At 42.6% G+C, this 27412-nt stretch overlaps 2 protein-coding genes across 2 annotated transcripts; one reads left to right on the plus strand and one right to left on the minus strand.

Moving 5' to 3' along the window:
• Positions 1-415: 415 nt before the first annotated feature.
• On the minus strand, positions 416-17528 carry dcst2 (DC-STAMP domain containing 2). The gene is made up of 16 exons (XM_038977446.1): positions 17500-17528; positions 17126-17397; positions 15233-15403; positions 14894-14995; positions 14564-14758; positions 12039-12104; positions 11644-11857; positions 11289-11446; positions 10874-11038; positions 9680-9847; positions 4755-4855; positions 2333-2463; positions 1987-2114; positions 1362-1455; positions 848-1078; positions 416-731 (listed from the first exon to the last, which is right to left on the minus strand). Exons 1-16 carry the CDS (start codon positions 17526-17528, stop codon positions 416-418), a joined length of 2541 nt encoding a protein of 846 aa, XP_038833374.1.
• Positions 17529-18185: 657 nt separating this feature from the next.
• Positions 18186-27030, plus strand: dcst1 (DC-STAMP domain containing 1). Its single transcript, XM_038977447.1, has 13 exons — positions 18186-18228; positions 18329-18457; positions 18585-18724; positions 19082-19253; positions 19372-19515; positions 19614-19735; positions 19976-20130; positions 20498-20597; positions 21955-22081; positions 22169-22285; positions 22678-22820; positions 26163-26273; positions 26791-27030. Exons 1-13 carry the CDS (start codon positions 18186-18188, stop codon positions 27028-27030), a joined length of 1743 nt encoding a protein of 580 aa, XP_038833375.1.
• The last annotated feature ends 382 nt before the right edge of the window (positions 27031-27412 follow it).

Consider the following 27412-nt stretch of genomic DNA (forward strand, 5'->3'; position numbering starts at 1 on the left):
ACATCAGCTTGTACTATTCATCCTTCAAAAAAACTATTTAATTAAGGTCATTGACCCTATAGCATCTAAGGTTATCATCAGTTTGATTATAAATGAAGCGCTGGAGTGCAGGTGATTCATGCAGTGCATTCCACTGGCACTAAAGCATAAATGGTGGGAATTTAACCAAAACCAAAGCTCATTTACATTCTAGATTTGGAGAACACTTCAAATGCATCTACTAGTTCACTATGAAGTTCCCCTATTTTTAATCGCACTTACATATGGAAAATAAATGGACTAATGCTTTGATAACATGGACATTTTTTATTTTAATACTAAATGAAATTGAAATCATTTAGAAAGTAATTTGCTCATCCCTATTAGCATCTGTAGCCTCTTTGTCACAGACTGCAGTGTTCTGAGCTGAGCCCAATTAGTTCCTTCTGAATGTCAGTGGAGCTGGTTGGTTAAGGTGGTCATCCCTGAGAAAGTTGCAGTTGTGGTCAAGGCTGTGGACTGTGACCGTTCTCAGGGATCCATACTGAGAGTGGTCAATCCGGCCAGAGGTGACAGAGTGAAACGAGGCGTCACTGTCTGAAGTGTCACTCTCGCACCCTTGGGTCTCCAGCCCCCCGCTCACACAGATGGCCGAGAGGGACAATGTTGGGTTGGGGTTGTGGTTATAGTCATCGTCACCAGGCTCAGGGTGGTCCTGTTCTGAGTAGTCTTGGTAAGTCATATCTGGCTCACTGGGGATGACAGGCAGAGATAATGAATGCTCAATTAAATGTCAGATCATGTTAATTCTGATGGTAATGACAGTAGTGATCATAATCATAAATATGAAGAGTCACATCTCCATTACCTGTGTTCAGAGTCACTGGGGGGACTGATATGACCACTACTGTCCCCACTGTCTCCTTCCACCAGCCCTATACTGCTGTAGGCTCCACGCTGCACCCTGCTCTCTGAGGGCCGCCGCCGGGTTGCCATGGAGATCCTCCTCTTCATCAGTCTCCTGGTGCCCCTGTGGGTGATGTGGGGGGAAGTTAGGGTGGCGGTCCACAGGCCCAGCTGCTCATCATCACTGGAGTCTCTGGAACATACAGGTTATACCACACAACTGCTATTCTGTATGACTAGGGGGCACATTCTAGTTCATTAATTCATTTTTATTCCACATTAGTTATATGTTTAGTTACTATGTGACAAATGGTTTCTAGTGACAAAATGTAATTGGGGCAAGTGAGTAATTTACTGTATTTTAAGTGTAACCAAACAAAGTGTAACATGATAGTTAGGTGGTCAGCTAGAGTCTAACAGGTTTAACAGTCTAACAGGTGGTCATCATGAGTAATGTGCCCCTGTGGAAGACTCACAGCTCTTCCTCACAGTCCTCCTGAAAGGTCAGGGGTCCCATGCAAACTGCACACACCTGGCCCATTCTCTGGAAGCACTGCTTACAGTATACCCCTGTGTAATGTTAAAACAGCAGATGGGTTAGAGTGCAACAAACCACAGTGGAGCAGTTGAATGGAACAGAAAAGTCAGATTGCCAAGGGGAACATAAAACTCATCAAGACCAGGGGCAATGTCACAAAATAATATCAAAGATATGGCTCGCAAATCTGGGTTAACATTCTGAAACAACAAGTAATCCCTAAGCGGTTTCAAAGAGTTTTGAAAGGGGTTTTGAGAAACACTCCTCGTGGTGCTTCACCAAAGGTGTTAGCTGATTTCTTATCCTTCTAGGGTGAGTCAACAGTTTAACAGGGTCAACTCCCTCACTGTACACACAGTAAGGTCAAACTCCATTTCATTTTACAAGGAAAAATGAAAGATTTTATGACACTCAAAGAAAAGCGGTACATGAAAGGCAGGTAACATTTATGAGCTTGTAGAGTTCTTAAAGGAAACAGATCTACTTTTCAGGGGGTCCTATAAACAAAAACAAAAATCCCCAAACAAAGACAACCTTAAAAGTTCTGAGTTCGGCTGCTGTACCTTTACACTGAGGGGTGATGCATGTGACCATGCTGGGGTCGCTCTGTCCCTCTCCTCCCCTTCCACAGGCCATGCAAGAGACAGAGGACACCCCCAGAATTTCAGCCAGGTAGGACCCACCTGGGAGGCTAGATTAAAGAACACATCATTAGCTGTAATAACATTAGTGATGTGTCAAAGTTATCTGTACACACATCCACTATAAATATGTGTCATGTGTTACAGTCCTGGACTACTCTTGATTTGCATGGGCAAAGAAAATGCACTAGTTAAAATACTAATATGGTGAAAAATGCAAAATGGCTTCAAGAATGGGAGATTTAGGTGAAATTGACATTCATTTTACCAGGTTGTGAGTGTCTGGAGGAATCTGGTCCCCTCTCTGTCTGCCCTGCTCCTGGCTACAGACCTCAGCAGGGCTTTACCTAGAGACGTACGCTGGCTCTGGATCCTCCTGTGGAGGAGCTGCACCCGCTCCTGCCCCACAGAGGAACGAGAAACACCATTACCTGCTCTATGTTATGTTAAAAGTGTCTGGATCTGGAAAAGGTGCTGGACAAATAGAATTCATCTGCAGCCTGGCCCAGTTGATAATCTATAGAATTTCCTGATCATGCTTGTCAATCTCAGAGAGGAAATTAGATTGTCACCAGGGCAAGACAATAAATACCCATCGGCTGACAATAGACAAATACAGGTAATTGCCAAAATAAAGGAAACACTTGAGTAAATGAGGGATACAAAGTATTTTGAAAGCAGGTGCTTCCACACAGGTGTGGTTCCTGAATTAATTAAGCAATTAACGTCCCATCACGCTTAGGGTCATGTATAAAAATGCCCAGTTGCCCATTATTTTGGCTACCATGGCTAGAAGAAGAGTTCTCAGTGACTTTGAAAGAGAGGTCTCAAAGCAGTATAGGGTGTTTAAAGGGTGTGTGTGTGTGTGTGTGTGTCTCAGTCACCAGATCTCAATTCTCAATCCAATTGAACACTTATCGGAGATTCTGTAGTAGCGCATGTTTACGGCGCCCTGTTTACAACGTGACATATTTCATTACACCGTGCGTCATCTTCACGGAGTCTTGCCTCGCTATGGAACGGACAAGTGTAGTGTTTGCAATGCAAGATGGAGGAGAGCCTGTCTCTCGTCAGAGATTGCATTTATTTAGTGAGATTACAAAATGTGACATTTTCATTCAAGACAGGATAAATATATTGTTACAGCTGATAATAAAACATGTTTTGTTACTTTTTCCTCAACTTGTCTCTATAACTTTATAGCAAGTCAAGCTAGATTGCACTGCAGAACAGCTAGCTAAAAGCTAGTGCTAGGTTGACGATACCATTGTAGCTAGCGACCTCCACCTAAGTAGTATGTTCAATAGGAAAGTAAAATTAGTAAGCGCGCGCCCTCTTCCTCACGTGCCGAAAGACTGATATTGTTCTGGTGCGCTGTTCACCAAAACTCCAAATTCTTGCTAGTTTTTCAAAAAACAAGCCTGAAACCTTGAATAAAGACTGTTGACATCTACTGGAAGCCATAAGAATTGCAATCTGGGAGCCGGAATTACATAGGACCCATAGCTTCCATTGTAAGAGCCTGGGACCTAAAAAAAAATCTGGTTGGTTTTTCTTCGGATTTTCGCCTGCCATATCAATTCTGTTATAGTCTCGGATATTATTTTAACAGTTTTTGAAACTTCAAAGTGTTTTCTATCCAATGCTACCAATTATATGCATATCCTGGCTTCTGGACCTGAGTAACAGGCAGTTTACTTTGGGCACGCCCGTCAGGCGGAAATTCAGGAACCTAGACCCTATCGCTAAGAAGTTTTAACAAAACCCCAAATTATGGAATTTCTCATGGAAGAATGTTGTCGCATCCCTCCAAAAGATAGAGTTCCAGACACTTGTAGAATCTATGCCAAGGTGCATTGAAGCTGTTCTGGTGGCTTGTGGTGGCCTCGCACCCTATTAAGACACTTTATGTTGGTGTTTCCTTTATTTTGGCAGTTACCTGTAGATCGAGTTGTGTGCACACAGACTAAGTTACGTTACGCAGACCTGGTGTCGATGCTCAACATTCTGTACATGGTTTCAATTCCATCTGATCCAACAGTCTAGTATAACATGTAGTGACACTAAACCTGAAGCTGCTGGCAAAGTGTATGAACACTGGCATTAGAATGATGCAACACCTTCCCTGTCACACCAGTTTGTAATAGATCATGGCTGAGTGTGATGCTAACCGTGCCACTACTAGTATACAAACAATGACAAAGACCGCCACTATATAAGACCAGCATTCAATTTCTGTCTGTTCTTTTGTCCTGAAATCAAGATAAGCACATCTGTATTGCAGTGCAGTGCTGACCTGCCTGTTCCCCTGAAGTCTTGGCATTGTTTCAATTCTATGCATGGTTCACATTCCTCTTAGACTCCCAGACCAGCAGACTACTGCAGAACAAGTTCTATTGTGCCTGCCCAAAAACCACAACCTGAAGTGGCTATTGTGAACAAATCTATCTGTGGATCTTTTTATTTCAGTGTAGTTTTTATGTAACTGACAGCCCCTAACTCGCCAGTGTTTGCAGATCTAAAGAAAATGGATAGATGGAAGAAACAGCTAAGTCCACTGGAAAGGTATCCATCTATTACTACACCTACCTGGTTCCCTCAGATCAGCAAACACAGAAGTGGTAAGGACTAGAGGAGGGGGTTTGGGACTGGACAGATAAGGAGAGAGGTGTGACTGAGTAATAACGTACCCGTTCTCGTTTCGGGTGGTACCTGGCACACACAAGCCTCCTTAACCGCTTGACGTAGCTTCCAGCGAACACAATGAACAAGGAGAGTCCATAGAGGAATCCTGTGATAAGAGAGGAAGCAAAGCGAACAGGTTATTTTGGCCACTGGGTGTCAGTGTCTTAGCAAAAATATATATTTCCTTTCACAACAATTGTCGATTACAGAGACCCTGTAGAATTTAATCCATATCCCTAGGCCAAGAGCTAGATATAGATAACTGCCAAAATAAAGGAAACACCAACATAAAGCCTCTTAATAGGGAGTTGGGCCACCACGAGCCAGAACAGCTTCAATGCACCTTGGCATAGATTGTTGTGTCTGGAGCTCTATCGGAGGGATGAGACACCATTCTTCCACGAGAAATTCCATCATTTGGTGTTTTATTGATAATAGAAAACGCGTTCTCAGGCACCGCTCCAGAATCACTTCCATGAGGGTTCAATTGGGTTGAGATCTTGTGACCACTATCACCCTGTGGATGGGAGCATTGTCATCCTATGGGATCATAGCCATGGTAGCAAAAATAATGGCCAAAATAATTTTATACATGACCCTAAGCATGATGGGATGTTAATTGCTTAACATTAATTGCTTAAGCATCTGCTTTCAATATACTTTGTATCCCCCATTTACTCAAGCGTTTCCATTATTTTGGCAGTTAATGTTAGGGGCAAGTTCTACCAGATATTTTAAGGTTAAAAGTCCCCCAAAAATATATTTACTGAACAAAAATATAAACGCAACATGTAAAGTGTTTGTGCCATGTTTCATGAGCTGAAATAAAAGATCCCAGATATTTTCCATATGCACAAAAAAATTATTTCTCTCACATTTTATGCACACATTTGTTTAAATCCCTGTTAGTGAGCATTTCTCCTTTGCCAAGATAATCCATCCACCTGACAGGTGTGGCATATCAAGAAGCTGATTAAACAGCATGATCATTACACAGGTGCATCTTGTGCTGGGCACAATAAAAGGCCACTCTAAGATGTGCAGTTTTGTCACACAACACAATGCCATAGATGTCTCAAGTTTTGAGGGAGCATACAATTGAAATGCTGACTGCTGGAATGTTTCCCAGAGCTGTTGCCAGATAATTGAATGTTAATTTCTCTACCATAAGCCGCCTCCAACGTCGTTTTAGAGAATTTGGCAGTACATCCAACCGGCCTCACAACCGCAAACCACGTGTAACAACGCCAGTCCACGACCTCCACATCCGGCTTCTTCACCTGCGGGATTTTCTGAGATCAGTCACCCGGAGAGCTGATGATACTGAGGAGTATTTCTGCCTATAATATAGCCCTTTTGTGGGGAAAAACTCATTTTGATTGGCTGGGCCTGGATCCCCATTGGGTGGGCCTGGCTCCGAAGTAGGTGGGCCTATGCCCTCCCAGGCCCACCCATGGCTGCACCCCTGCCCAGTCATGTGAAATCCATAGATTAGGGCCTAATAAATTTATTTCAATTGACTGATTTACTTATATGAACTGTAACTCTGTAAAATGGTAGTTGACTATATTGCCACTCCTACTTGCCATCTCTTCAATCTAAGCCTACAGGAAAGTGTGCCCTCAGGCCTGGAGGGAAGCAAAATTCATTCCACTACCTAAGAATAGCAAAGCACCCTTTACTGATTCAAACAGCCAACCAATCCTGCTACTGACCCTTAGTAAACCTTTGGAAAAAAATAGTGTTTGACCAGATACAATGCTTTTTCACAGTAAACAAATTAACAACTGACTTTCAGCACGCTTATAGGGAAGGGCACTCAACATGTACGGCACTGACACAAATGGCTGATGATTGGCTGAAAGAAATTGATAATAAGAAGATTGTGGGAGCTGTTTTGTTAGACTTCAGTGCAGCTTTAGACATTATCGATCATAGTCTGCTGCAAAAACATATGTTTTATGGGTTTACATCCTCTGCCATATTGTGGATTGACAGTTACATACCTAACAGAATGCAGAGGGTGTTCTTTAATGGATGCTTCTCTAACTTAAACCAATCAATCAATAAAATGCATTTATAAAGCCCTTCTTACATCAGCTGATGTCACAAAGTGCTGTACAGAAACCCAGCCTAAAACCCCAAACAACAAGCAATGCAGGTGTAGAAGCACGGTGGCTAGGAAAACCTCCTTAGAAAGGCCAGAACCTAGGAAGAAACCAAGAGAGGAACCAGGCTATGAGGGGTGTCCAGTCCTCTTCTGGCTGTGCCGGGTGGAGATTATAACAGAACAAGGCCAAGATGTTCAAATGTTCATAGATGACCAGCAGGGTCAAATAATAATAATCACAGTGGTTGTCGAGGGTGCAACAGGTCAGCACCTCAGTAGTAAATGTCAGTTGGCTTTTCATGGCCGATCATTCAGAGTATCTCTAACTCTCCTGCTGTCTCTAGAGAGTTGAAAACAGCAGGCCTGGTTGAATACCAAGTAGATTTAGGCATACCCCAAGGTAGCTGTGTTGGCCCCTTACTTTTTATATTTTTACTAATGACCTACCACTAGCCTTAATAAAGTCAGTGCATCCATGTACACTGTTGACTCAACATTATACACGTCAACTACCAGGGCAAGTGAAATCACTGCAACTTATAAAGATCTGAAGTCAGTTTTAGAATTGGTGGCTAGTAATAAGCTAGTCCTAAATATATCAAAACCTAAAAGCATTGTACTTGGAACAAATAATTTGCCAAAACAGTGGTTCCCAAACTAGGGGTCGTCTGATATGAAAATGGGGTTGCGGGATAATTTCCAAAATCCCCTCAAAATCTAAATATATACCTTTATATATAAATTATTCAAATATAAAATATAAAATGAAACCAGAGAGCGCTCTTAGATCATGGGAAAAGGCCGCACTTGACCGGTGCACTTGACTCATTCCCATGGTGAATGGCTAGGAGAAACTTTGATATTACCGGCTGCAATTGATATGGTGAAAACAATGTGTTGGGAGGCAGAGGCACAGAAACTCACTTCAATACCTTTGTCAGATAACACTGTTAAACAAAGAATGTATGCTATTGCTAGCAATCAAGAGGAAACTGACTGAATGACTCAAAAACTTCCAAGCTTATCCTCTCCAAATGGATGTCAGCTGTTAGGGCCGAGATGCCTATGCATTGACTTTTGTTTGCTATACATGTAGGGGGATGCTATTTACAAGGACATATTGTTCTGTCTCACGATTCCCAAGTATGAAACGACATATGGGATGTTGAGTGTGCTGCGTGGCTATATTGATGACGAACAGATTCCATATGGGATCGAATGGTGGACTTTTACACAGATATAGCTCCATCTATCACGGGACAGCGGGCAGGCCTCTGCACTCTAGTTGTGAATGTGTCTCCCTCTGCAATATGGACGCATTGTATGATACACCGAGAGCAACTGGTGGCAAAAGAGCTGAGCATAGAACTCGAGATATACTGCAGCAGGTAACATAAATGGTTAACTACATCAAACCACATCCACTGAGCCCACGCCTGTTAGCAAAACTATGTGGAGATATGTGATCAGAGCATGGCAATGTTTCACATCGAGGCTTGGTGGTTATCAAGGGGTGTTGGGGGAAAAAATGTGCATTGAGAGAGGAACTGTTGTCATTCACAATGGATATAAAAACAAAAAAAAACAGACTTGGTTGACTTTCTGTGTAATGAAAAGAAAATAACAGAAAACGGCATCATCAGTAAGTGTCCCACACAAGTGATAACTACTCACCTCCAACGCTTGGATGAGCACTTTGGGACGGACCTACTTCCCAATGCATTTGAATGTGATCCTGGCTCAGTTGACATGCCGGTAAGTGAAATTGAACAGCTGACATAGCTGTCATGTGACCAAATACTGCAGACAATGCATTCACGGGTCACTACGGAGGAGTTTTGGTTCTTGACTCAAAGGCAATACCCTGCTGTCTCCCTCTGAGCATTAATGCCGCGTTCAAAACAACTGGGAACTCAGAAATCTCTGACTTCCGTGCGCTCAAGGCAACTGGGAACTCGGAAAGAAATTAGCTCAGACTGGGAAAAATAGTTTTGAACGGTCATCCAACTCAGAATTCCAACTAAGGAACTCAGGCCTCTTTCTAGACCTCTGACTTTCTGTCCTGAAGATCACTGTCGTCATGATTTTAACTTGTATTTTTCAGAGTTCCCAGTTGTCTTGAAAGCACCATAAAACTCATGGTAGGCTACCCTTCGCCAGTTTATATCTGTGTGAAGCTGGATTCAGTGCTCTCTTCTGCATTAAAACCAAATATCGATCCAGGTCGACCACGCCCCCTGACTTTGAGAAGCTCCGATGCAACATGAATCAAGCACACCCATCTCATTAGTGGTGGTGAGAAACGGGACATTATGTCAGACTAATTTGCAACTGACTGCTCTACATTAAAAGTATGTGATGGTGAGTTGAGAAGACAATCAGAAAAACTGTTAGAATGTTTTTCATTTCACTGCCTTAGCCCCCCCCCCCCCACAAAAAGTAAACATTGGCTGTAAATTGTATACATTTTTTCACATGGGTTGGGGTCACCAGCATTTTCAGGTTTGGGAACCCCTGCGCTAAACCCTAAACCTAATCTAAATCTTTTAATGAACAATTGAGCAAGTTGAGGAGACTAAACTGCTTGGTCTAACCCTAGATTGTAAACTGAAATGGTCAAAACATATTGATGCAACGGTAACTTAGATGGGGAGATGTCGGATAAAGCGCTGCTCTGATTTCGGACATCATTATCAACAAAACAAGTCCTACAGGCCCTAGTTTTATCACACCTGGACTACTGCCCAGTCATATGGTCAAGTGCTTTGGTAGCAGCTGGGGATCCTAGTAAATACTAAATAATACTAGTCTAGGTGTTACCTATGAGCATATATCCTGAGTGGTCTGGCTCTGAAGGCTCCATCAGACACTTCTTGCTGAGAACAGTGATGTTGCCCTTCTGTAGAATGGCGAAGGCAGCCACTATGTCCTTGAAGATGTCCGAGGCATAGCCTGTGCCATTTACTTCCACCGCCACTACGATGGGTGCTAGAGAGAGCACAAAGAGAGAACAATGTCTTGGATGATGTTGTTCGTTCCAAATATGGTTTGATATACAATTTCATTAGAATAATCTGTACTATAGTATTTCATTGGAAACTGATGTCCAGTTTAATTCCTTGATTGTACTAAATAGAATGGAGTAAAGTGATGTTCAGGACAAGTCTCAGGTTTCAGGCAAGGTTACTCATCACACCAAACAACCACTTTCTCTCATAAAATAAACTGTTCATTATGTCTAAAAAAACTAAGTCCAAAATATCAGTCCAAACAAAATGTGTACAAATAAAATAGCTTAAGACTTGGTTTGTTTGCAGTGTTTCTGGTTTCATTCAGGTAAACATCATTTTTGGAAGCAATAACGAATGCAGACATTGTCACGTTCCTGACCTGTTTTCTCTTGTTTTTGTATGTGTTTAGTTGGTCAGGGCGTGAGTTGGGGTGGGCATTCTATGTATTGTGTTTCTATGTTGGATTTAATGTGTTGCCTGATATGGTTCTCAATTAGAGGCAGGTGTTTGACGTTTCCTCTGATTGAGAACCATATTAAGGTAGGCTGTTCTCACTGTTTGTTTGTGGGTGATTGTCTTCCGTGTCTGTGTATGTCGCACCACACGGGACTGTTTCGTTTTCGTTCGTGTATGTAGTCTGTACCTGTTCATGCGTTCTTCGTGTATTTGTAAGTTATCATGTTTTAGGTCAGTCTACGTCGTTTATTTGTTTTGTAGTTTGTTAAGGAGTTTTCGTGTTTCGTCTTTTCCTTAATAAATATTCATCATGTCTGCATATAACGCTGCATTTTGGTCCGACCCTTACTCCTTCTCCTCCTCCGAGGAGGAGGAAATAGACGATCGTTACAGACATTATACCTCTCGTCTATTTCTGTTTTTAACCATGCACCTGTGAGTACACTGATGGGTGGGGTGGCTAGTAAGATTTCCAATGTATTTATTACAGTAAATAACGTTGAACTGAACATCATCTATTTATTTCCCTGGAGCCAGACTGTCTCACCTCTGGCTACGATGTCCCCCTGGGCTTGGTGGTGCACCAGGTCAAACATCCAGAAGACCACCAGGTCCAGCGCCACCACCAGGCATCCCATGGCTATGTGCCTGAGAATGGACACTGCGCTGAGGGCAGCCGTCTGCCGCTCCCTGGCCGTCAGGTACACTGAGACTAGAGGACAGAAATGGGAAAGGGGAGGTTAGGTGGGTGTTTTCACTGCCATGACATCAATGTTACACTGACTTTCTCTTTCACCTTTCTAGACATTTATGTTGTTGTTGTTCTCTCTCATTTTCTAACTTCTCTATATCCTTTCGCTTCATACCTTTTCTCTCAACACCCACACTGCTTCCTCCCTACAATCCATTTATCTTATCTTCTCCTCTTTCCTGTGCATTCCCTCTCTTCCTGCTCCACTCACATGGTCTGATATAGGTGCGGGCCTCTCTCTGGCTGAGCGGTAGGACAGGGGTTTTTCCCTCACTAGCCAATCTCTGGTCGAGCTCCTCAAACTGCTCTGTGATGTAAGTGTTGTCAAAGTCATCCTGGTGCAGGTACTTGTGTTTGTACAGGACAGACCTTTAAAACACACACACACACAGTATAGAGCAGGGTTTCCCAAAATCGGTCCTGGGGTCCCCCCGGGTGCAAGTTTTGTTTATTGCACTATACAGCTGAGGGGGCCCCAGGACCAGAGGGGGGAAACCCTGGTATAGAGTATACCGCTCCTTGTCAAACTTTGTTTGCATGACCCATGTGAATGAATATAGACTCACTGTAGGTACATTAGCAGCAGAAGGAAGAGGCCTATGTAGGCTACTAGCCCCATCACTTCCTGGAAACGTCCCAGCTCCACCGACACTTCCTCCATCATATCCTGTGACACCTGCTGCAGCGACTGACTGCTGTTCACATTCATGTCAAAGTGCATAGAGGCCGATATGTTGAACTCAAACTCCTTCTTCATCTTCTCGAAAGCTGCTATGGTTGCTAGAAGAGAGCAAAGAGACATGCACCACAATGTGCCACTGTGCATTTGCGACTGTTTAGAATGGCCATCAAAAAGGAGTTACAGTAGAATGATGGTATTAAAGAATGTTCTACCTTTGAATAGAGAAGTAGTTGAAACTATTATGAGGGCAAGGTTTTTGTACCTCTGCACTTTACTTACGGGCAGCAATCTTTGTCTTCATGTGGCCAACAATGTAAGAAGGGATGATGCAAAACAGCTGACCAACTGAAATGAGAGGAATGTATTGAGAATTACTGTCCTCATACCTACAATGACATAACCTCTAGCTAATTTACGTGACAAATGCATCTCTGCATCACAGGCTCTATTCATTGTCTCATAAAACCATTGTGAACGGTCATTAAAAGTAAACCCAAGTGTCATGTCAGGTTTATAAGACAGCACTATATAGGATTTATGACCCATAGTTTAGAAAGTGAAATGCCACCATTCACTTTATGCTGAGAGCAGCATTCTAGATCTCCCAAGGGCCAGGAAGTGTGTTGTTTCTTTTCTTTCTCTTCCTCCTGTCTCTGGCCCTCGGGTCATGTTTGGATTAAAAAGTCACCAGTGCCCGGCTGGCTCCTGGCTGGCCCGAGAGCAGCGGTGGATATGAAACAATAATTCATGTGAAAAGAAAACATGGGAGGCAGATGGATGGAGGGGGGAGGCAGAAGGACGGAGGGGGGAGGCAGATGGATGGAGGGAGAGGCAGAGGGACGAAGGGTGACTCACGGCTGCGCTCCTCCTGGGAAATGTGAGAGGAAACCTGAGAGCGGCGTGGGGCTGGAGGGTTTTAACAAGGCCTTGGCCCCTAAGTTACCCTGCCCTCCTAGGCTAAAGAATAACACAGCGCACCGCAGAGCTGCTAGAGAGGAGGGCTGTGCTGCACCTCTACACTGATGTCAACCTCACAACAATGGGTGATCTATTTTTCCATGCGCTAACATATTTATAGTCAGCACTTTTTCACCGAAAAAAAAAACAAAAAAACAGGCTTGGGTGCGAAAAAAGGGAACATTTTAACTGAGTTTCAAAAGATTTTAAACCACTGACAACCCAGCTAGCACATAATGTTCTGAGAACCTTAATATATTGCTTAGAGCTTGGTGAGAGCGTGGTTATCCTATGGTTATTTTGCATACAACCTTCCCATAACATTTCCTATAGGTTTCTTCATGGTTCTACTTAAAGTAATTTTCTCAAATTGTTCAGAGAACGTTAAGAAACAATGTTCTTCTGTGGTAATTTTAGCATACGGTTTTCTACAGGTTTCCTCATGGTTCTATTTAAAGTCATGTTCTCCGAATGTTCAGAGAACATTAAGAAACAACGTTCCTCTATGTGAATTCAAGAACTTCAGCATAATGTTTTCTGCAGGTTTCCTCATGGTTCTATTTAAAATAATTTTCTCAGAATGTTCAGAGAATGTTAGGAAACAAAGTTCTTCTTTGGCAATTCCAGTACTTCAGCATAATGTTTTTTGCAGGTTTCCTCATGGTTCTATTTAAACATTAAGAACATTCTCAGGACATTAAGAAAACTTTCCATAAAAACTACAAGAAAACATTAACGTTTAAAGAACATAAACATTCCATTCTCAGCAACAACAAAACTCTCTCTATCCTCTATCTTGTTCAGTGTTTTCAGGTGTGTTGGCCACACCTGATCTTAATGAGTGCTTGTTTCCTTTAAAATAGGGTCTGTTTGAATTGACAGAAATTAACAGCTTTGCATTAGTTAAAAAACCTGGCATGCTAGTTCCATCCTCGTGACGCAGTGGACTAATTCCATGAATAGAGAGCAGAAGATCATAGGTTTGAATCTCACTGACACCATGCCACAATAAAAATCAAATGTGCTTACATGATTAATGCATAAGCAAATTAATTTCCATGTGTCCTATCTATGCATGGAGTTCAAAACAGTAAACCTAAGCTAGCAGTGTTATTAAAAGTCTTATTGAAACATTCTCCGAATGTTATTTAATTACCTTAAAATAACCTATCATTTCCATTCGTTAATAAAACCTCCCAGGAAAACTTTCAGGAAACAATAGGAAAACTTTCTCAGAACCTCCCTGCAACCTGAAAATGTATGTTCCCAGAACAGGTGAAATTTTTAGAAAACTTTTAGAAAACTTTTAGAAAAGCCTTAACGCTAAGGAAACTTATGGCTATGTTCCCACAACCAATGGGAAACCAAAAACGTACTTTCTCAAAACTGCTAAGGAACCAAATTTGCTAGCTGGGAATGACTTAAAAACAGAGAACAAACATCTCAGATAAAATATGTAATGGTTAGGAGGCAAGGCCCTAACAAAGTTGTTCATCAAAATGGCTCTTTAAGAGAAACATTGAGCTAAGACTGAGACAATGACAAGACATATATGACAACCTAATTATAACACTACCATAGATTTTCTTATTTTTAAACAACAGACACCTTCCACAGTGATTGATGTCATTTTCACATTTCCTTTGCTCTATTGATACAGCTGTATATGTGCTAAAGCCTCTCAGGTTCCTACTCTTGCGATTTGATCCTGCTTCTTTGTGGACAATAATTTATCCCTCTGACACTATGACAAACAGCTACCCTTCCTCTACTACTGACAGCTGATGGAAGTAAGGGTGAGTGAGGATAGTGATTCTACTGTATGATGGAACAACATGTCAACCAACCTCGAGCGAGACCACAGAGGGGGCGAAACCCATCCACAATGTGACAAAGGAAGTTGAACACAGACAGGAGCTCCATGCAGTCATCACGGGCATCATCAAACAGCTTGTTACACTTCTTATAGGGGGTGCCCAGTTTGTCATTACACACCTCGTCAATGCCAACCAGGAAGTGTAACACGTTTCTCAGGGAACGAGCTGTAACAGGAGGTAGAGGGCACAGAAATCAATGGAAGGCTTCATTTGGAGAGTTAAATTGTTAGATACAGTAACTGTCCTAACAATGTCTTCAAGTAATGACAGTGCTCGTATAAGCATGGCCCACAGACATACCTACATGGCGGACAGACTCAGTCAGGGCCTTGATTAAGTTCTGTACCCTCCCGGCCACGGAGTGGACATTTTTGGTGATCACTTTTATCTTGCCCAGCACAGCTGCAACAAGTGGACATTAGGAGCTTATAAGGGTGTGTGACATTGCAGAGCACTCAGACAGGTTGTGTAGAAATTGTATTGTAAAAGAAGTCATCCACCATATTGTCTTCACCTGCAATGTCCTTCCAGTTCAGTGACCATGGAGAAAACAAAGCTAGTGTGAACTATTTGAGACACTATGTATAATGGGTGTAATTACAGCTGTGTGGTGTGATTTTATGGAACAGCTGGACTCACAGAGAAGAGGTGTAGCCGCTCGCTCCATCAGCTGCTGGGTCTGGTTCATGGCAAGTTCGGCCCCACACACCACGCTGTCCGCTGCACGGTCAAAGTTTTCCAGGGTGTTGGTCATGGGGCCCTGGACCAACATGGAGAAGATGAGGAACAGGAGGAAGTTCTTGCCCTTCACTGTGAGGAAATTCATTAAAAGGTGCGTTAATGGTACCCAGAACAAGTTGGTCTACTGAGTAATGCGTTGTAGGTCATTCCTTCCACCCAGGGGCGTTTCTCAGATTTTTTTCTGGGGTGGCCAAGGGGGGGCCAAGAACCAATTATGATGGCTGACCATGGGAAATCAGCAAACTGGATCACAAATAGCATAGAAAATTGGCTTAACTACTATGCAATGCATTGAATAACTGTTTCAACTGTTAATTTGTATCTGCCCTAATTTATTCAAATACCTTCATTTGAAATGATCCATATGAATCCATATTCAAGTTATTGAGGATCTACACTGATCTCAAAAATGACCTTAGAATCCATATGATGGAAATCCGTCACACTAATGGAAAACTTTAACCCCTGAATGAACGTATAGTCGGGTTCTTTGGCTAAGCAAAAACAAGCAAAAATGACTCCAGCCATTATCACCTTGGCTGATTTAGCTTTATTCACCCATCGATAAGGGACATACATAACATTCTAGAACAAACACATGACATAGCCTACAGCAATTAGCTGCTACACACTAGCTCAGCACCGGGATTAAAAACGTGAGTTTATTTTCCTGTCAAGTTAAACAGCAGTTACCTACACATCTTCCACCTCTGCACTGCTTTTGTCAACTCAGGGGCAGAAATCGGTGCTGGCATTTCTAACACACTAGCCCATTTGTTTCCCTCAAGGCTCCCACAACGGCCCATTTTTTCAGTTGAGACTCTCATTATAAGCCAGATCATGATAATTTTGCACAAAAAAAGTTAGATAGGCCAATTAGAAAGAATATGGACCAGCCCTTCTGGCATCTCCGAACTGACTGTCCTAAAGAGATTGTGCTAGTGGGTGAGCTACTAGGAAATGTCGCCAGCTGCTCACGACTCCTCTCTGAAAGATAGCCTACATAATGCTATATTTTTAGTAAATGTTTCTTTTCAAAGTGGGAAAAATGTAAACAGGTTGGAGGTGCCTGTGCCTCTATTATGTTCTTCTTCTGTGGGGTATTCTGGTGGACCATTCCATGTGTGGTAATACCAATACACATATGGTTTACATAGTAGGTTATGATAACTAACGTGGCAGGTTAGGTGAATTAATGTAACAGGTTAGGAAAATGGTAAGGGTTAGGCTTAGCTACAATGCTAGTTGTCAACAATTGTTGTCCCCGACACTACCCCCCCATCAAGCCAGAATGGAAGAAATGTAAACAAACAATCTGTGGAAGACGAGTCATCAGTATCATAACACCACGGTAACCATGTGATTTTGAAACTGTGAGCTTATTGGTCCGTTTGAATGAATCATTTGTTTGCAGGTAGGCTATGACGAGGACGCACCTCCACCTGTTTCGTAGAAAATGGCGGTCTTTCCCTTCTACTGTAAGTGCCTACACCAGCCTGGGAAACATTATATCCAGTTTGCAGCAATCCCGTTTCAGTCTCTCTGTTTGAAAGGATGCACAATTCTGATATTTTTTCACACTAATTGGTGTTTACATAAATCACAGCAGATCTTTTTCAGAGCTAATCTGATTGTTAAAAATACCAATTAGTGGGGGGAAAAAATATCATAATTGGGCTACCTGTCTAAATATTGCCAGTGTTGATTTGACTGGGTACATTTCAACGCACAGCACATATACCATTTGTTTTGTGGTATGGTTAAAACAATCTTCATATGTAGGCTACTCACTTGAACACAGCATTGGCATCATTAGCATAACATTCGCTCGCACACGGATGGAGAGGCCCATACCAAATGCTGAGAGGAAAGCTATGGCGATCGTGGTATACACGCAATACCACAGTCCTTGGTTCTGTATGAACAGTGCAGTCATTCCGTACACAGAGGCAAGGAATAGGCCAAACAAAAACCCGCCCAAACTACGCACAAGCCCACCGAGACGAGGATCACGGAAAGGTTTGGTCTTGCTTCGTGGGCTTCGCCTTGGGAATCTGGGAGCCCTGTCAAAAAGGTTAGATATTTAGGCTAAACTTACCAATGACAACATTATGTAGTAAGCCTATGCATCTCAATAATATCAATTTGACAATTTATTTCCTTACCGCTTGAGGACCCCCCTCAAACACTCCATCGCGGCTTGGCCACTTTGCACGAACCTTTGAAAAAGACCATGTATGCTATGCTGTCCCCATAGACATAAGATTTGTTTTCTTATTTCTAAGTCTGTCACTAGAGAATCATTATTGTTGCAGGCCTCCACAGAACTAAGTTGCATTATGAGGTCACCAAGATGGAGTTCTTCCCTCTTCTGGAATTATTCCCTCTTTCAGCATGTTCTAAACGAGTGGATGCAAAATTATAAAACCAGCTAATTATTTAATGGCAGTGATGATGGTTAAATTGAGTGAACTCCGAAGACTCAAAAAAGCACCACATTCCAGTTAGTAGATTCCAGATAATGAGTTGGTGTTTGTGCCACTGATGATCAATTTGATAGACATAGACAACTTCAATGTACCATACTTACCGTGTTTGTGTGTGTTTTGTCACAGCCTTGGAGAGGATCAGTAGGTGGGTTTTGCCAGATTTTGCCCACCGGTTCCTCTTTAGTCAGTCACAGGACTTCCCAGTTGCTCGTTTCTTCCTAGGAGCATTATTTGGTGCTCTCAGTGGTGCAGGTAGGGTCGACTGATTCCACAATGCTACAAAGTTTCGGTTTATAATTTGGCCAACTCATTGTGAATTCTCCCCTCCAGGTTTATTTCTGGGTCTCTTCCACAATGTCTCAATGACCAGTGTAAACAGGCTCTTAGCAGGATATGCTTTTGTAGGTGAGTAGATTATGGTACTGCAATTGAACACTGTTTGGAGTCAATCAGTAAAGTAAACAAATTGGAAACATATTAGTCTTGCTCTGTGTGTGTTTTTCAGCTGTATGTATTCTGGGTGGGGCGTTTTCCTCCTACTTTCGCTGCTCGGTCCTCCTGATCTTTCCCAGCATGCTCGGCTCTCGTGGCAGGGCGTACCTCATGCTGTTTGTCCTCTACGGCCTGTATAGAGGTAAACTGAAAATAGCTCTGGAAAAAATGTATTGCCTTGATACTTGCCAAATAGATTGCTAGCAGTATGGCTTCGCTGTGGTGTAAACCGGCAATCCTCTGATCATCCTGTTCTCTCATCCTGTCAGGCCCAATCGCTAACATCCACCGTAATGTCCAGAATGTGGCCTTCTCTATGGGGTGCAACATCGAGCTCCAGATCAAACACAGCAAGGTCATGTGGAGGGTGGTGATGGAGCCCTTCATGCAGGTGGTGCAGGGTATTGTGGTAAGTTACACATTATCATGGTCAGTGGACCACTATTGGCAGAATAGCATTAGTGGAAACCAAAACTGTTCTCAGGGCAGGCCTGGTTCTAGCTAGATATATTTGCGATGAGAATTTTGGCTAACCCTTTTCCTAAACCTAATTATCCTAACCTGCCACGTTAATTATCCTAACCTGCTACGAAAAGTCACTTCTGCTAGTCAAAACCGGCAGACCTGCCCTAAGAGCAGTCTGAGTATCCACTAATGCGACACAGTTCACTATTGTATTAGTTCAGTAGGTTTGTTTCACATTATCAACTGATATTTCATGGATATGCCCTCAACGTTTCCTTCATTCCTTTGTTTACTGGGTCAGGAGGATAATGGGGAGTTCCAGGACGAGGCTAAGAGTGTGAGCAGGAAGTTTCAGAGCATCAGGGATGAGGTCATGGGGCAGTATGGCTATGACTCCATGGAACAGGGCCCTGTTGCTGCTGGCAACAGCACCCAGGATTTGTATGCAGCAAAGACGATGATGCGATGTGACAGTGAGTGTTGGTTTGCATTTAAAAACCTATTCAGCAGATTGAAGTTGGTTGTTATTGGTCGATAATTAGTTGTGAATGTATTAACATTACTCACCTATTTTTCTGCATTGTGGGACAGATGTGGTGGAGCAGGGGATAGAGCGCTGTCGGGAGTGGTTTGAGGTCAAGTGGCAGGACTGCATGGATGCCATCAAAGCCCCAGTCATCAACCACATCCTGTGTGTGTCTATGAGATTCCACTTCCTCTGTGACATCATGAGAGGTAGGGGTTCAACTTCATTGGTAGCCCAGGTGTTTAGTCAAGTGGGATGATATACTTTCTGATTACAATGATGTTTGCTTGGTTGCTTTTCCTGTCAGTCATGAAGCCCTGGTGCAGGGAGGATATCCCAGTGGAAGGGAACTTTGGGCAAACATTCGACAAGCTCAACTTCTCCATTGACGCACTGTCCAGAGAATTCAGCACTAACGTGGTGCTGCAGGTACAGCCCAACTCCTCTGTCTGCTCTCACTGAAACCAAGACAGTTAAGTAATGAAAGAAATACAAGACTGTAGTTTACACATAATTAGGTCATTTGGAGGTTTTCTCTACTCGAAATACATGTATTATGCCTTACTCTGTTGAAGGTGCACTTTGCACAATACTTTAATTGGATGTTATTTACAGTTCCTGAGCTTCCACCTTTCCCTCTTGTGTGTGTGTGTGCGAGAGAGTGTGTAGGAGGAGGAGCAGCAGTCTGTGTTTGGTGTGTCAGCCCTACAGGATTTCACAGAGGGTCTGAGTAAAGCCTTCGAGGAGACCAAGGTCATTCTGGACCAGTTTCTGGGCCTCATCCAGCTCCTCCTCTCCTGCACCTTCATCACCATCTTCACCTCGTGAGCCTACTCAACCACACAGCAACTCAGTTAGATATGATGGAATGACATGTGTATTTATGCTATCTAATGTAGGGGTGTGTTAGATGTTCTGCTTTTTGAGAAGCTGGCTATTTTAGTTTTCCAAAGTGGCAGTGTCCTTTTATTTTGTCAGTGATTGGCCATAGTCCATAAATCCAGTTTCCCAGGTCTGAATCAGTCAAGGTTGAAAGCCAACCTACTGCAGGCCTCGAGGACTAAAGGCATGCACCCCTGCATTGGACTCACTGCAGTACCATGATGTCGTTTATTTCTATAAAGTGTTTATACAGTTTCTAATGTAATCAGTGCATGTGTGCCTCTCTTCGCTCTCTGCCTTCCTGTGAAGGGCGTTTGGATATGCGAGGCAGTATACACAAGACATTCGCTTTGACAACATCTACATCACCACCTACTTCAGACAGATTGATGCCAGGAGAAAGAGAGCAGTAAGCAAACAAAAGATAACGTATATTTTTGGTCAGTGAAGCTAAAATGTTTAATTTGGCTCTATTCTCCAGCATTTTGGATTTGAGATCAAATGTCACCTTTTATTTGAGGATATTTTAATACATATCTGTTTTACTGTTTAGAAATGAATGCACTTTATGCATCTAGTCCCCCCATTTAAAGGTGTCACAGGTCCCATATTCCTAGCATGCAATGACTACATAAAGCTTCTGACTCTCTACAAACTTGTTGGATGCATTTGCAGTTTGTTTTGTTATGCCCAATAGAAAGTAATGGTAAATAATGTATCATTTTTGGAGTCACTTTTACGTATAGTTTCTGAACAATTTTACATTAATGTGGATGCTACCATGATTATGGGTAATCATGAATGAATTGTGCGTAAGTTGCACAAAGATCATGCTCCCCAAAACATGCTAACCTCTTACCATTACTGATAACAGGGAGGCGAGCGTTTGTGTGGGGTGGGTGATATTTGTGTGTCTAACTTTCTCACTCATCATTATTCACGATTCCTTCATGATTATCCATAATCATGGTGGCATAATGTAGAAGTGTTCAGGAACATTCTTATTTACAATAAAAGTGACTCCAAAATGACAGAATACATTATTTACCATTCATTTCTATTGGGCACTACATAATCTGAATCAACCAAAACAAACCAAATGCATCCAACAAGTTTGCAGTCACAAGCTTGATGTATTCTTTGCATGGAATATGGGACCAAATAGTACATTTTTGACAAAATTGAATACACTATAAGTGAATTTTTCCAAATACTTATATCTTCAAATGGGGAGACTAAATACTGTACATAAAATGCTTTAATTTCTAAACAGCAAACAAGTGTATGAAAATACCCTCAAATCAATGGTGACATTCTGTACTGTCGCCTCATGTAAAACATTTGATCTCAAATCCAAAATGCTGGAGTATAGAGCCAAATTAATTGTTTTAGCTTCACTGTCCAAATAAATACGTAGGGGAGTGTATAACGTTTGGAAGCTGATATGTACATTTGACATTTCAGGACAAACGTTATCTGTTACCTTTGAAGAAAGCTGAGCGAGGCCTTTTCATCAACCCTTGCAGCCTGTCCATACATCCCAGTGAGCTTAAATTAGTGGTGCGTTGCTTATCTCTCCTGGGTGTATTTCAATCCAATCATTTTCTCCAATGACTTGTTCATTACTATCTTTCCACTCCTTGCTGACTTTAGGGTTGTATAGACTGAAGAACAATCTTGTGATTGATCAAAATACTTGTCCAAGTCTTTTTACAATCACAAAAGGGAGTCAAGTCTAATCCCAGATCTGTGTCATTGGGCCACAGATGGCGGGCCTGCTGCAGGTAGTCTCTCTGGCTGTGTTTGTCTGTGTACTACTGGCTGTCGACATGGTCCTCCACCACATCTTTGACATCATCCGCAGACACACTTTCACAGAGTTCTCCCTCACCAGTGAGTCTCACACACACACACACTTTCTCCTGTACCATATCATTGTCACAGTGTGATTGTGTTAACTCATGCCACTGTGTTCCACAGGTAGCCACCACATAGACATCAACGTGGGAGGACAGTCCATGATGGCCAAGCTCCTGAGGAAGACTATCGGGGCCTTCAACACCTCCTCTAACCTGGATATGCAGTCTAGTAACCAGCGTAGGTGGCCTCTCTGCTGTTCTCTCACTGCTCAATGTGCCAAAGACTGATGTGCCAGACGTGTGTGTTGTGGCTAGCTAATGTTGACCAGTTGACCTGTCCCTGTCTGACTGGCTACAACACTAATCTGCTCTGGTCTAGTGGTGTACAACCTTGTCTTGGCTAGATAGTTTAGACAGTGTTGTCAAGAGGCATAGAACACACATATACTCTAGCATCACATGTCTGTCCATATGCAGGATGACAACTAGGAGTTATCCATGCACAATAAAATGGCCATTCTCATAGTATTTGCTAATAATCAGGATTAAGTGAGACCACAGATTAGTCAAATCGTGGCAACATTCACAAGATCAACAACAATCCCCCTTTCTCTTTTTATTCTCTCTCAGACTGTCTGCCCCAGCCGAGGGCCCTCACCATAGAGGACTACCTGTGGAGTTTCGTGCCCCTCTTGATGATGGCGCTGATGTGCTGCCTGCAGGTGTACAGCAACCGCCTGCGCAGGGTCATCGCTGCCTTCTACTTCCCCAAGGTGAGGCCACACACACCCACTCGCAACCACACCTACCATCCTCTTGGTTGAACGAAGCCTCTGCATACTGTAACTCGGATGTATGACACAATGTATAACGTATTCACGGCACGTTAGGCTTGCCTGTATGTAATCTGTAGTATTTGTGTTAATTATAGTTCTCACATTAACACCTTGTCCCAGTCATACATGTTGATCTTAAATCCCCTAAAGGTGATCTCTGCTCTTAAATCATCTGAAGGTAATCTCTGCTCTTAAATCCTCTAAAGGTAATCTCTGCTCTTAAATCTGATAATTGAACGTTCTCTTGTTAAGAGCCTACACTACAGTGTATGTGCATCAAGGTGCTGATTGATTGCTCTGATTGATATACCCACTTGGATGGTTTCTCTGAAGTTTCAACTGTCTTTCAATGGGTCGAAAGAAAGGTGTGTGTGTATATATACGTAACAATTTCAAAGATTTTACTGAGTTACAGTTCATATAAGGAAATCCGTCAATTGAAATAAATAAATTACACCCTAATCTATGGATTTCACATGACTGGAAAAGGGCGCAGACGTGGGTGGGCCTGGGAGGGCATAGCCGGGCATAGCCAATCAGAATGAGTTTTTCTCCACAAAAGGGCTTTAGTCAGCACCCCCTCAGACAATCCTGGAGGTGAAGAAGCTGGATGTGGATGTCCTGGGCTGGCGTGGTTACATGTGGTCTGAGGTTGTGAGGCCGGTTGGACGTACTGCCAAATCTTTAAAACGACATTGGAGACGGCTTATGATAGAGAAATAAACATGACATTTTCTGGCAACAGCTCTGGGGGACATTCCTGCAGTCACCATTTCAATGGTACACTCCCTCAAAACCTGAGACATCTGAGGCATTGTGTTATGACAAAACTGCACATTTTTAAAACAGCCTTTTATTGTCCCCAGCACAAGGTGCACCTGTGTAATGATCATGCTGTTTAATCAGCTTCTTGATATGCCACACCTTTCAGGTGGATGGCTTATCTTGGCAAAGGAGAAATGCTCACTAACAGGGATGTAAACAAATTTGTGCTCAATTTAAGAGAATTTGCCTTCTTGTGCATATGGAAAATTTCAGGGATCTTTTATTTCAGCTCATGAAACATGGGATCAACACTTTACATGTTGCATTTATATTTTTGCTCAGTATAGTAATTAAAAAGAAGAGGGGGGGAAAAAATAGATTTATAAGGTCATAATATAATGTATGCAATGTATCAAGACAGGTGACGACACCCACTGTGATGAAAACATCAGTAGTAGCTACATTTAAACTCTGGGAGCCTCTACACAACATGCACATAGACATGTTGGCATTGGGTCCAGCCTATGTAACGTTTTAAATAGGCAGACTAACATTTATTATTCCCCCCCTTTTTTTATCCCTGGTGGAATTGGCACAGGGAAGGTTTGAACAAACAGTAGGGTCCTGTCGGTCGACCTACAAATAAACAAAGAATACAATGTCGCACAAAGTAGAAACGCTCGTTATACTGTTAGTATTTACAGTCGATCTGGATATCATAAAGGGTGGATTTCCCCGGAGTTCTTATAGATGGTTTACAGATATCTCCCCGGAAATTGGAGCAGCTACTGGGTCGACTGCTGAGTATAAATGGAAATAAAACAAATCATTGTTCAGGAGAAAGCTTGGCCTTCATTTACATAATTCACTATTTGTGTGAAATTCAACATATAAGCTGAGCTACCTCGTTAAGGCCAGTTGTGCACACTGTTTTTTCCCCCTCAAATTTCCCTTAATTGTTCCAAATGAAGCAATGGGTTTAATGAAATGAACACAAAGGAAGTCCAGGAACCTCTAGGCTTATAAGATGCACGTTCTCCATAAACATGCACATATGCATATAGGAACGTGACTTAAAGAAGAAACCTAGCCTAATCCAAACGTAATAGATATAACCGTTCATGCAAACTTGTGCAACATTGCTGGTTGAGGTATATTTAAACAAAAAGGCACAAGGGGGTGCGGTATATGGCCAATATACCACGGCTAAGGGCTGTTCTTAGGCAAGACGCATCGCGGAGTGCCTGGACACAACCCTTAGCCATGGTATATTGGCAATATATCACAAACCCCAGAGGTGCCTTATTGCTATTATAAACTGGTTACCAACGTAATTGGAGCAGTAAAAATAAATGTTTTGTCATACCCGTGGTATACGGGTTTGTCAGCCAATCAGCATTCAGGGCTCGAGCCTCCCAGTTTATAATTCAATAGGCTTTAGCACAATGTGTACACAGAGTGAATGTGGCCCTTTTCCCCCAATCCTGTAAGAAATGCACTGGCTCGTGTGTGTCGAGTAAAGCAGTGCTTACCTGAGAGCAGCTTATTGTAATAGCATTAGACACTACGTATTCTGCTCATACTGAAGCCCTACCTACAGTACTGCACAGAGAGGGGCAAAGGGGCGAAGAAGGAGTATATACTGTATGCAGAGAAACTAAGAATTAGTGGGAGTAAGAGATTAACGGAGGGAAAGTGGGATACAGACATTTTTCATGCTGGCATTTCCACAACAGGGAGAGCGTTTCAAAGGCATTTTGAGCATTTAAAATTCTGGCCCGGGTTGAAAATGCATGTGTGAAATCTGGCCCTTGAGGTCCAATACACTTCTGGTTTTCATTCTTCTCTAATCAGGGACTGGTTTAGACCTGGGACACCAGATGAGGTGAGTGCAATGATAGATCAAGTAGGAACAAAAACCAGAAGTGGTTCGCCATTCCAGGATCATAATTGAATAGCTGCCTGGGTTGACTAAGGGTTGAAAATGCCAGTATGAAAGCACCTATAGAGAAACTACAGCGAGGGGAGAGACTGGCGTAGTAGATAGAGTGAGGGATTGCCCTCTGTGTGTTTCACTTAGCACTAAATCAGCTGAAGTGTCATTACTGTTATTAGTCCTCCCCTTATGCTCTCTGAAGGGGATTAGTTTCACAAATCAAGCAAAATTAAGCTGCTGCACATTCAGCATGTGGGAGAGAAGTGCAACATGGTGAAAGTGTGCAGCCCACAGACTAATCCAACTGGCCTCGGGTGTTCAGCGCTCCAGAAGCCTCCTCATGGTGGACAGTATTGAGTGTTCATACAGCAGTGGTGAAGTCTAGTACCCATGTTCAGGGTGATTTCAAGTATCTAATTCAACAGAAAAAAAAATATTATCTTTTCATGTCTCGACTTTTCTATATCTTGCCCGTCTGTGGCCCTACTGTTCCACACACTATATTAGCTCATTGTCATTTATCTGACTGCCCCATTTCTCTGTCTCTCCACCCTCTGCTGTGGCTGCCTGTCTGTTAGCGGGAGAAGAGGCGCGCTCTGTTCCTTTATAACCTGCAGATCCAGAGGCGCATCTCATACACCAAAAGGCAACGGACACGACTCATGCAGCTAGGAACAGGAGAGAAAACAGTGCGTACTGTGTGTATTTAACTACTCTCTCATTAAACAGAGTTTAAACATCTTTATTTTCCTAAAGGTCTTTGAACCCTTCTATTTCCTGATTTAGTTGATGGGATGGTTCTTGGATGACCTCTGAGAACTCATGACAGAATGACAGTGCCTTTAATTTTGAAGTCAAATGGGCTCACTCTTTTCCAGGAATGATGTCCAAGACAAATCTAAACAAACACAGATAAACTCTTTGGGATGCAGCCTCCCTCCCACTCTCCTTCCTGGGCCCTTCTCTCTCCATCCTGTCTTACATGCTGTTGTATTATCCTCTGTTCTGTCTTCTTCACTAATGCTTTTCATTCCATGCCCTGTGACCCCCAATAATCTAATTAGGGAAAATATGTTACTTTCATTGAATTGTACTGTTATTTAACACTGGCCCTTCTACCTCCTGTACTCTCCACATCCCCCTTTCTCTGTTCCTCCCACTTTTCTGCTGTCTCTCTCCCCTTCACCTCCACTCTCTCCCGCTCAGGTGTTGTTTGGTGTGTTGTCTAGACTGGAGAGGCTGGGCTGCAGGCTGCGGTGGTGCTGTGTGTGTGGGGAGAGGCAGAGGGGTGACCGGGCCATGGAGTGCACAGTCCCAGGCTGCCAGGCGGCCTACTGTCCCCAGTGCTGGAGGGACCTGGGCAGGATCTGTTACGCCTGTGTCCCCACTAGTAACTGGGATCCAGTAGAAAGCTGTTCAGACACAGACATGTACTATGTCCATTAGGGCGACCACCTAAATCACATGCAGACACAGTAAAGATATTTAGCATATTAGCCCATTACAGGTTTTGGTCCTCAATCTTCTTCAATAGCAATAAAAGCAAACTTGCTTTTAAAATTGTTTCATTCCTTGAATCCCTGTCCAAAGTTCTATTTCCTGTTAATAGTTAAATCGACCAGACAAGTATAACAATAGCATCTGTTTCTCCAGAGGTTTTATTTATTTAGCAATGCTGACAATTGACAAAACTGGAGATCCAGCGAATTATTTGGGATGTTCAGACAATAGGATGACATATTATCAGATTAAATAGCCTATGTCCGTGTAAGGTAAACATTTGCATAATTTAGTCACACTTAATTATATTAAATGCAGGATTTTATAA

This window comes from Salvelinus namaycush, chromosome 37, assembly GCF_016432855.1.
Source record: "Salvelinus namaycush isolate Seneca chromosome 37, SaNama_1.0, whole genome shotgun sequence".
Lineage (NCBI taxonomy): Eukaryota > Metazoa > Chordata > Actinopteri > Salmoniformes > Salmonidae > Salvelinus > Salvelinus namaycush.

Coding starts and splice junctions, on each gene's coding strand:
- dcst1 (XM_038977447.1), top strand. CDS start 18,186: ATGACCAGTGTAAACAGGCTCTTAGCAGGATATGCTTTTGTAG. Junction 18,458..18,584: donor CCTCTACGGCCTGTATAGAG/GTAAACTGAAAA, acceptor TCATCCTGTCAG/GCCCAATCGCTAACATCCAC. Junction 26,274..26,790: donor TAGGAACAGGAGAGAAAACA/GTGCGTACTGTG, acceptor TCTCCCGCTCAG/GTGTTGTTTGGTGTGTTGTC.
- dcst2 (XM_038977446.1), bottom strand. CDS start 17,528: ATGGAGTGTTTGAGGGGGGTCCTCAAGCG. Junction 14,996..15,232: donor AGCGGCTACACCTCTTCTCT/GTGAGTCCAGCT, acceptor CACTTGTTGCAG/CTGTGCTGGGCAAGATAAAA. Junction 4,856..9,679: donor CTCAGGATATATGCTCATAG/GTAACACCTAGA, acceptor CTCTTATCACAG/GATTCCTCTATGGACTCTCC.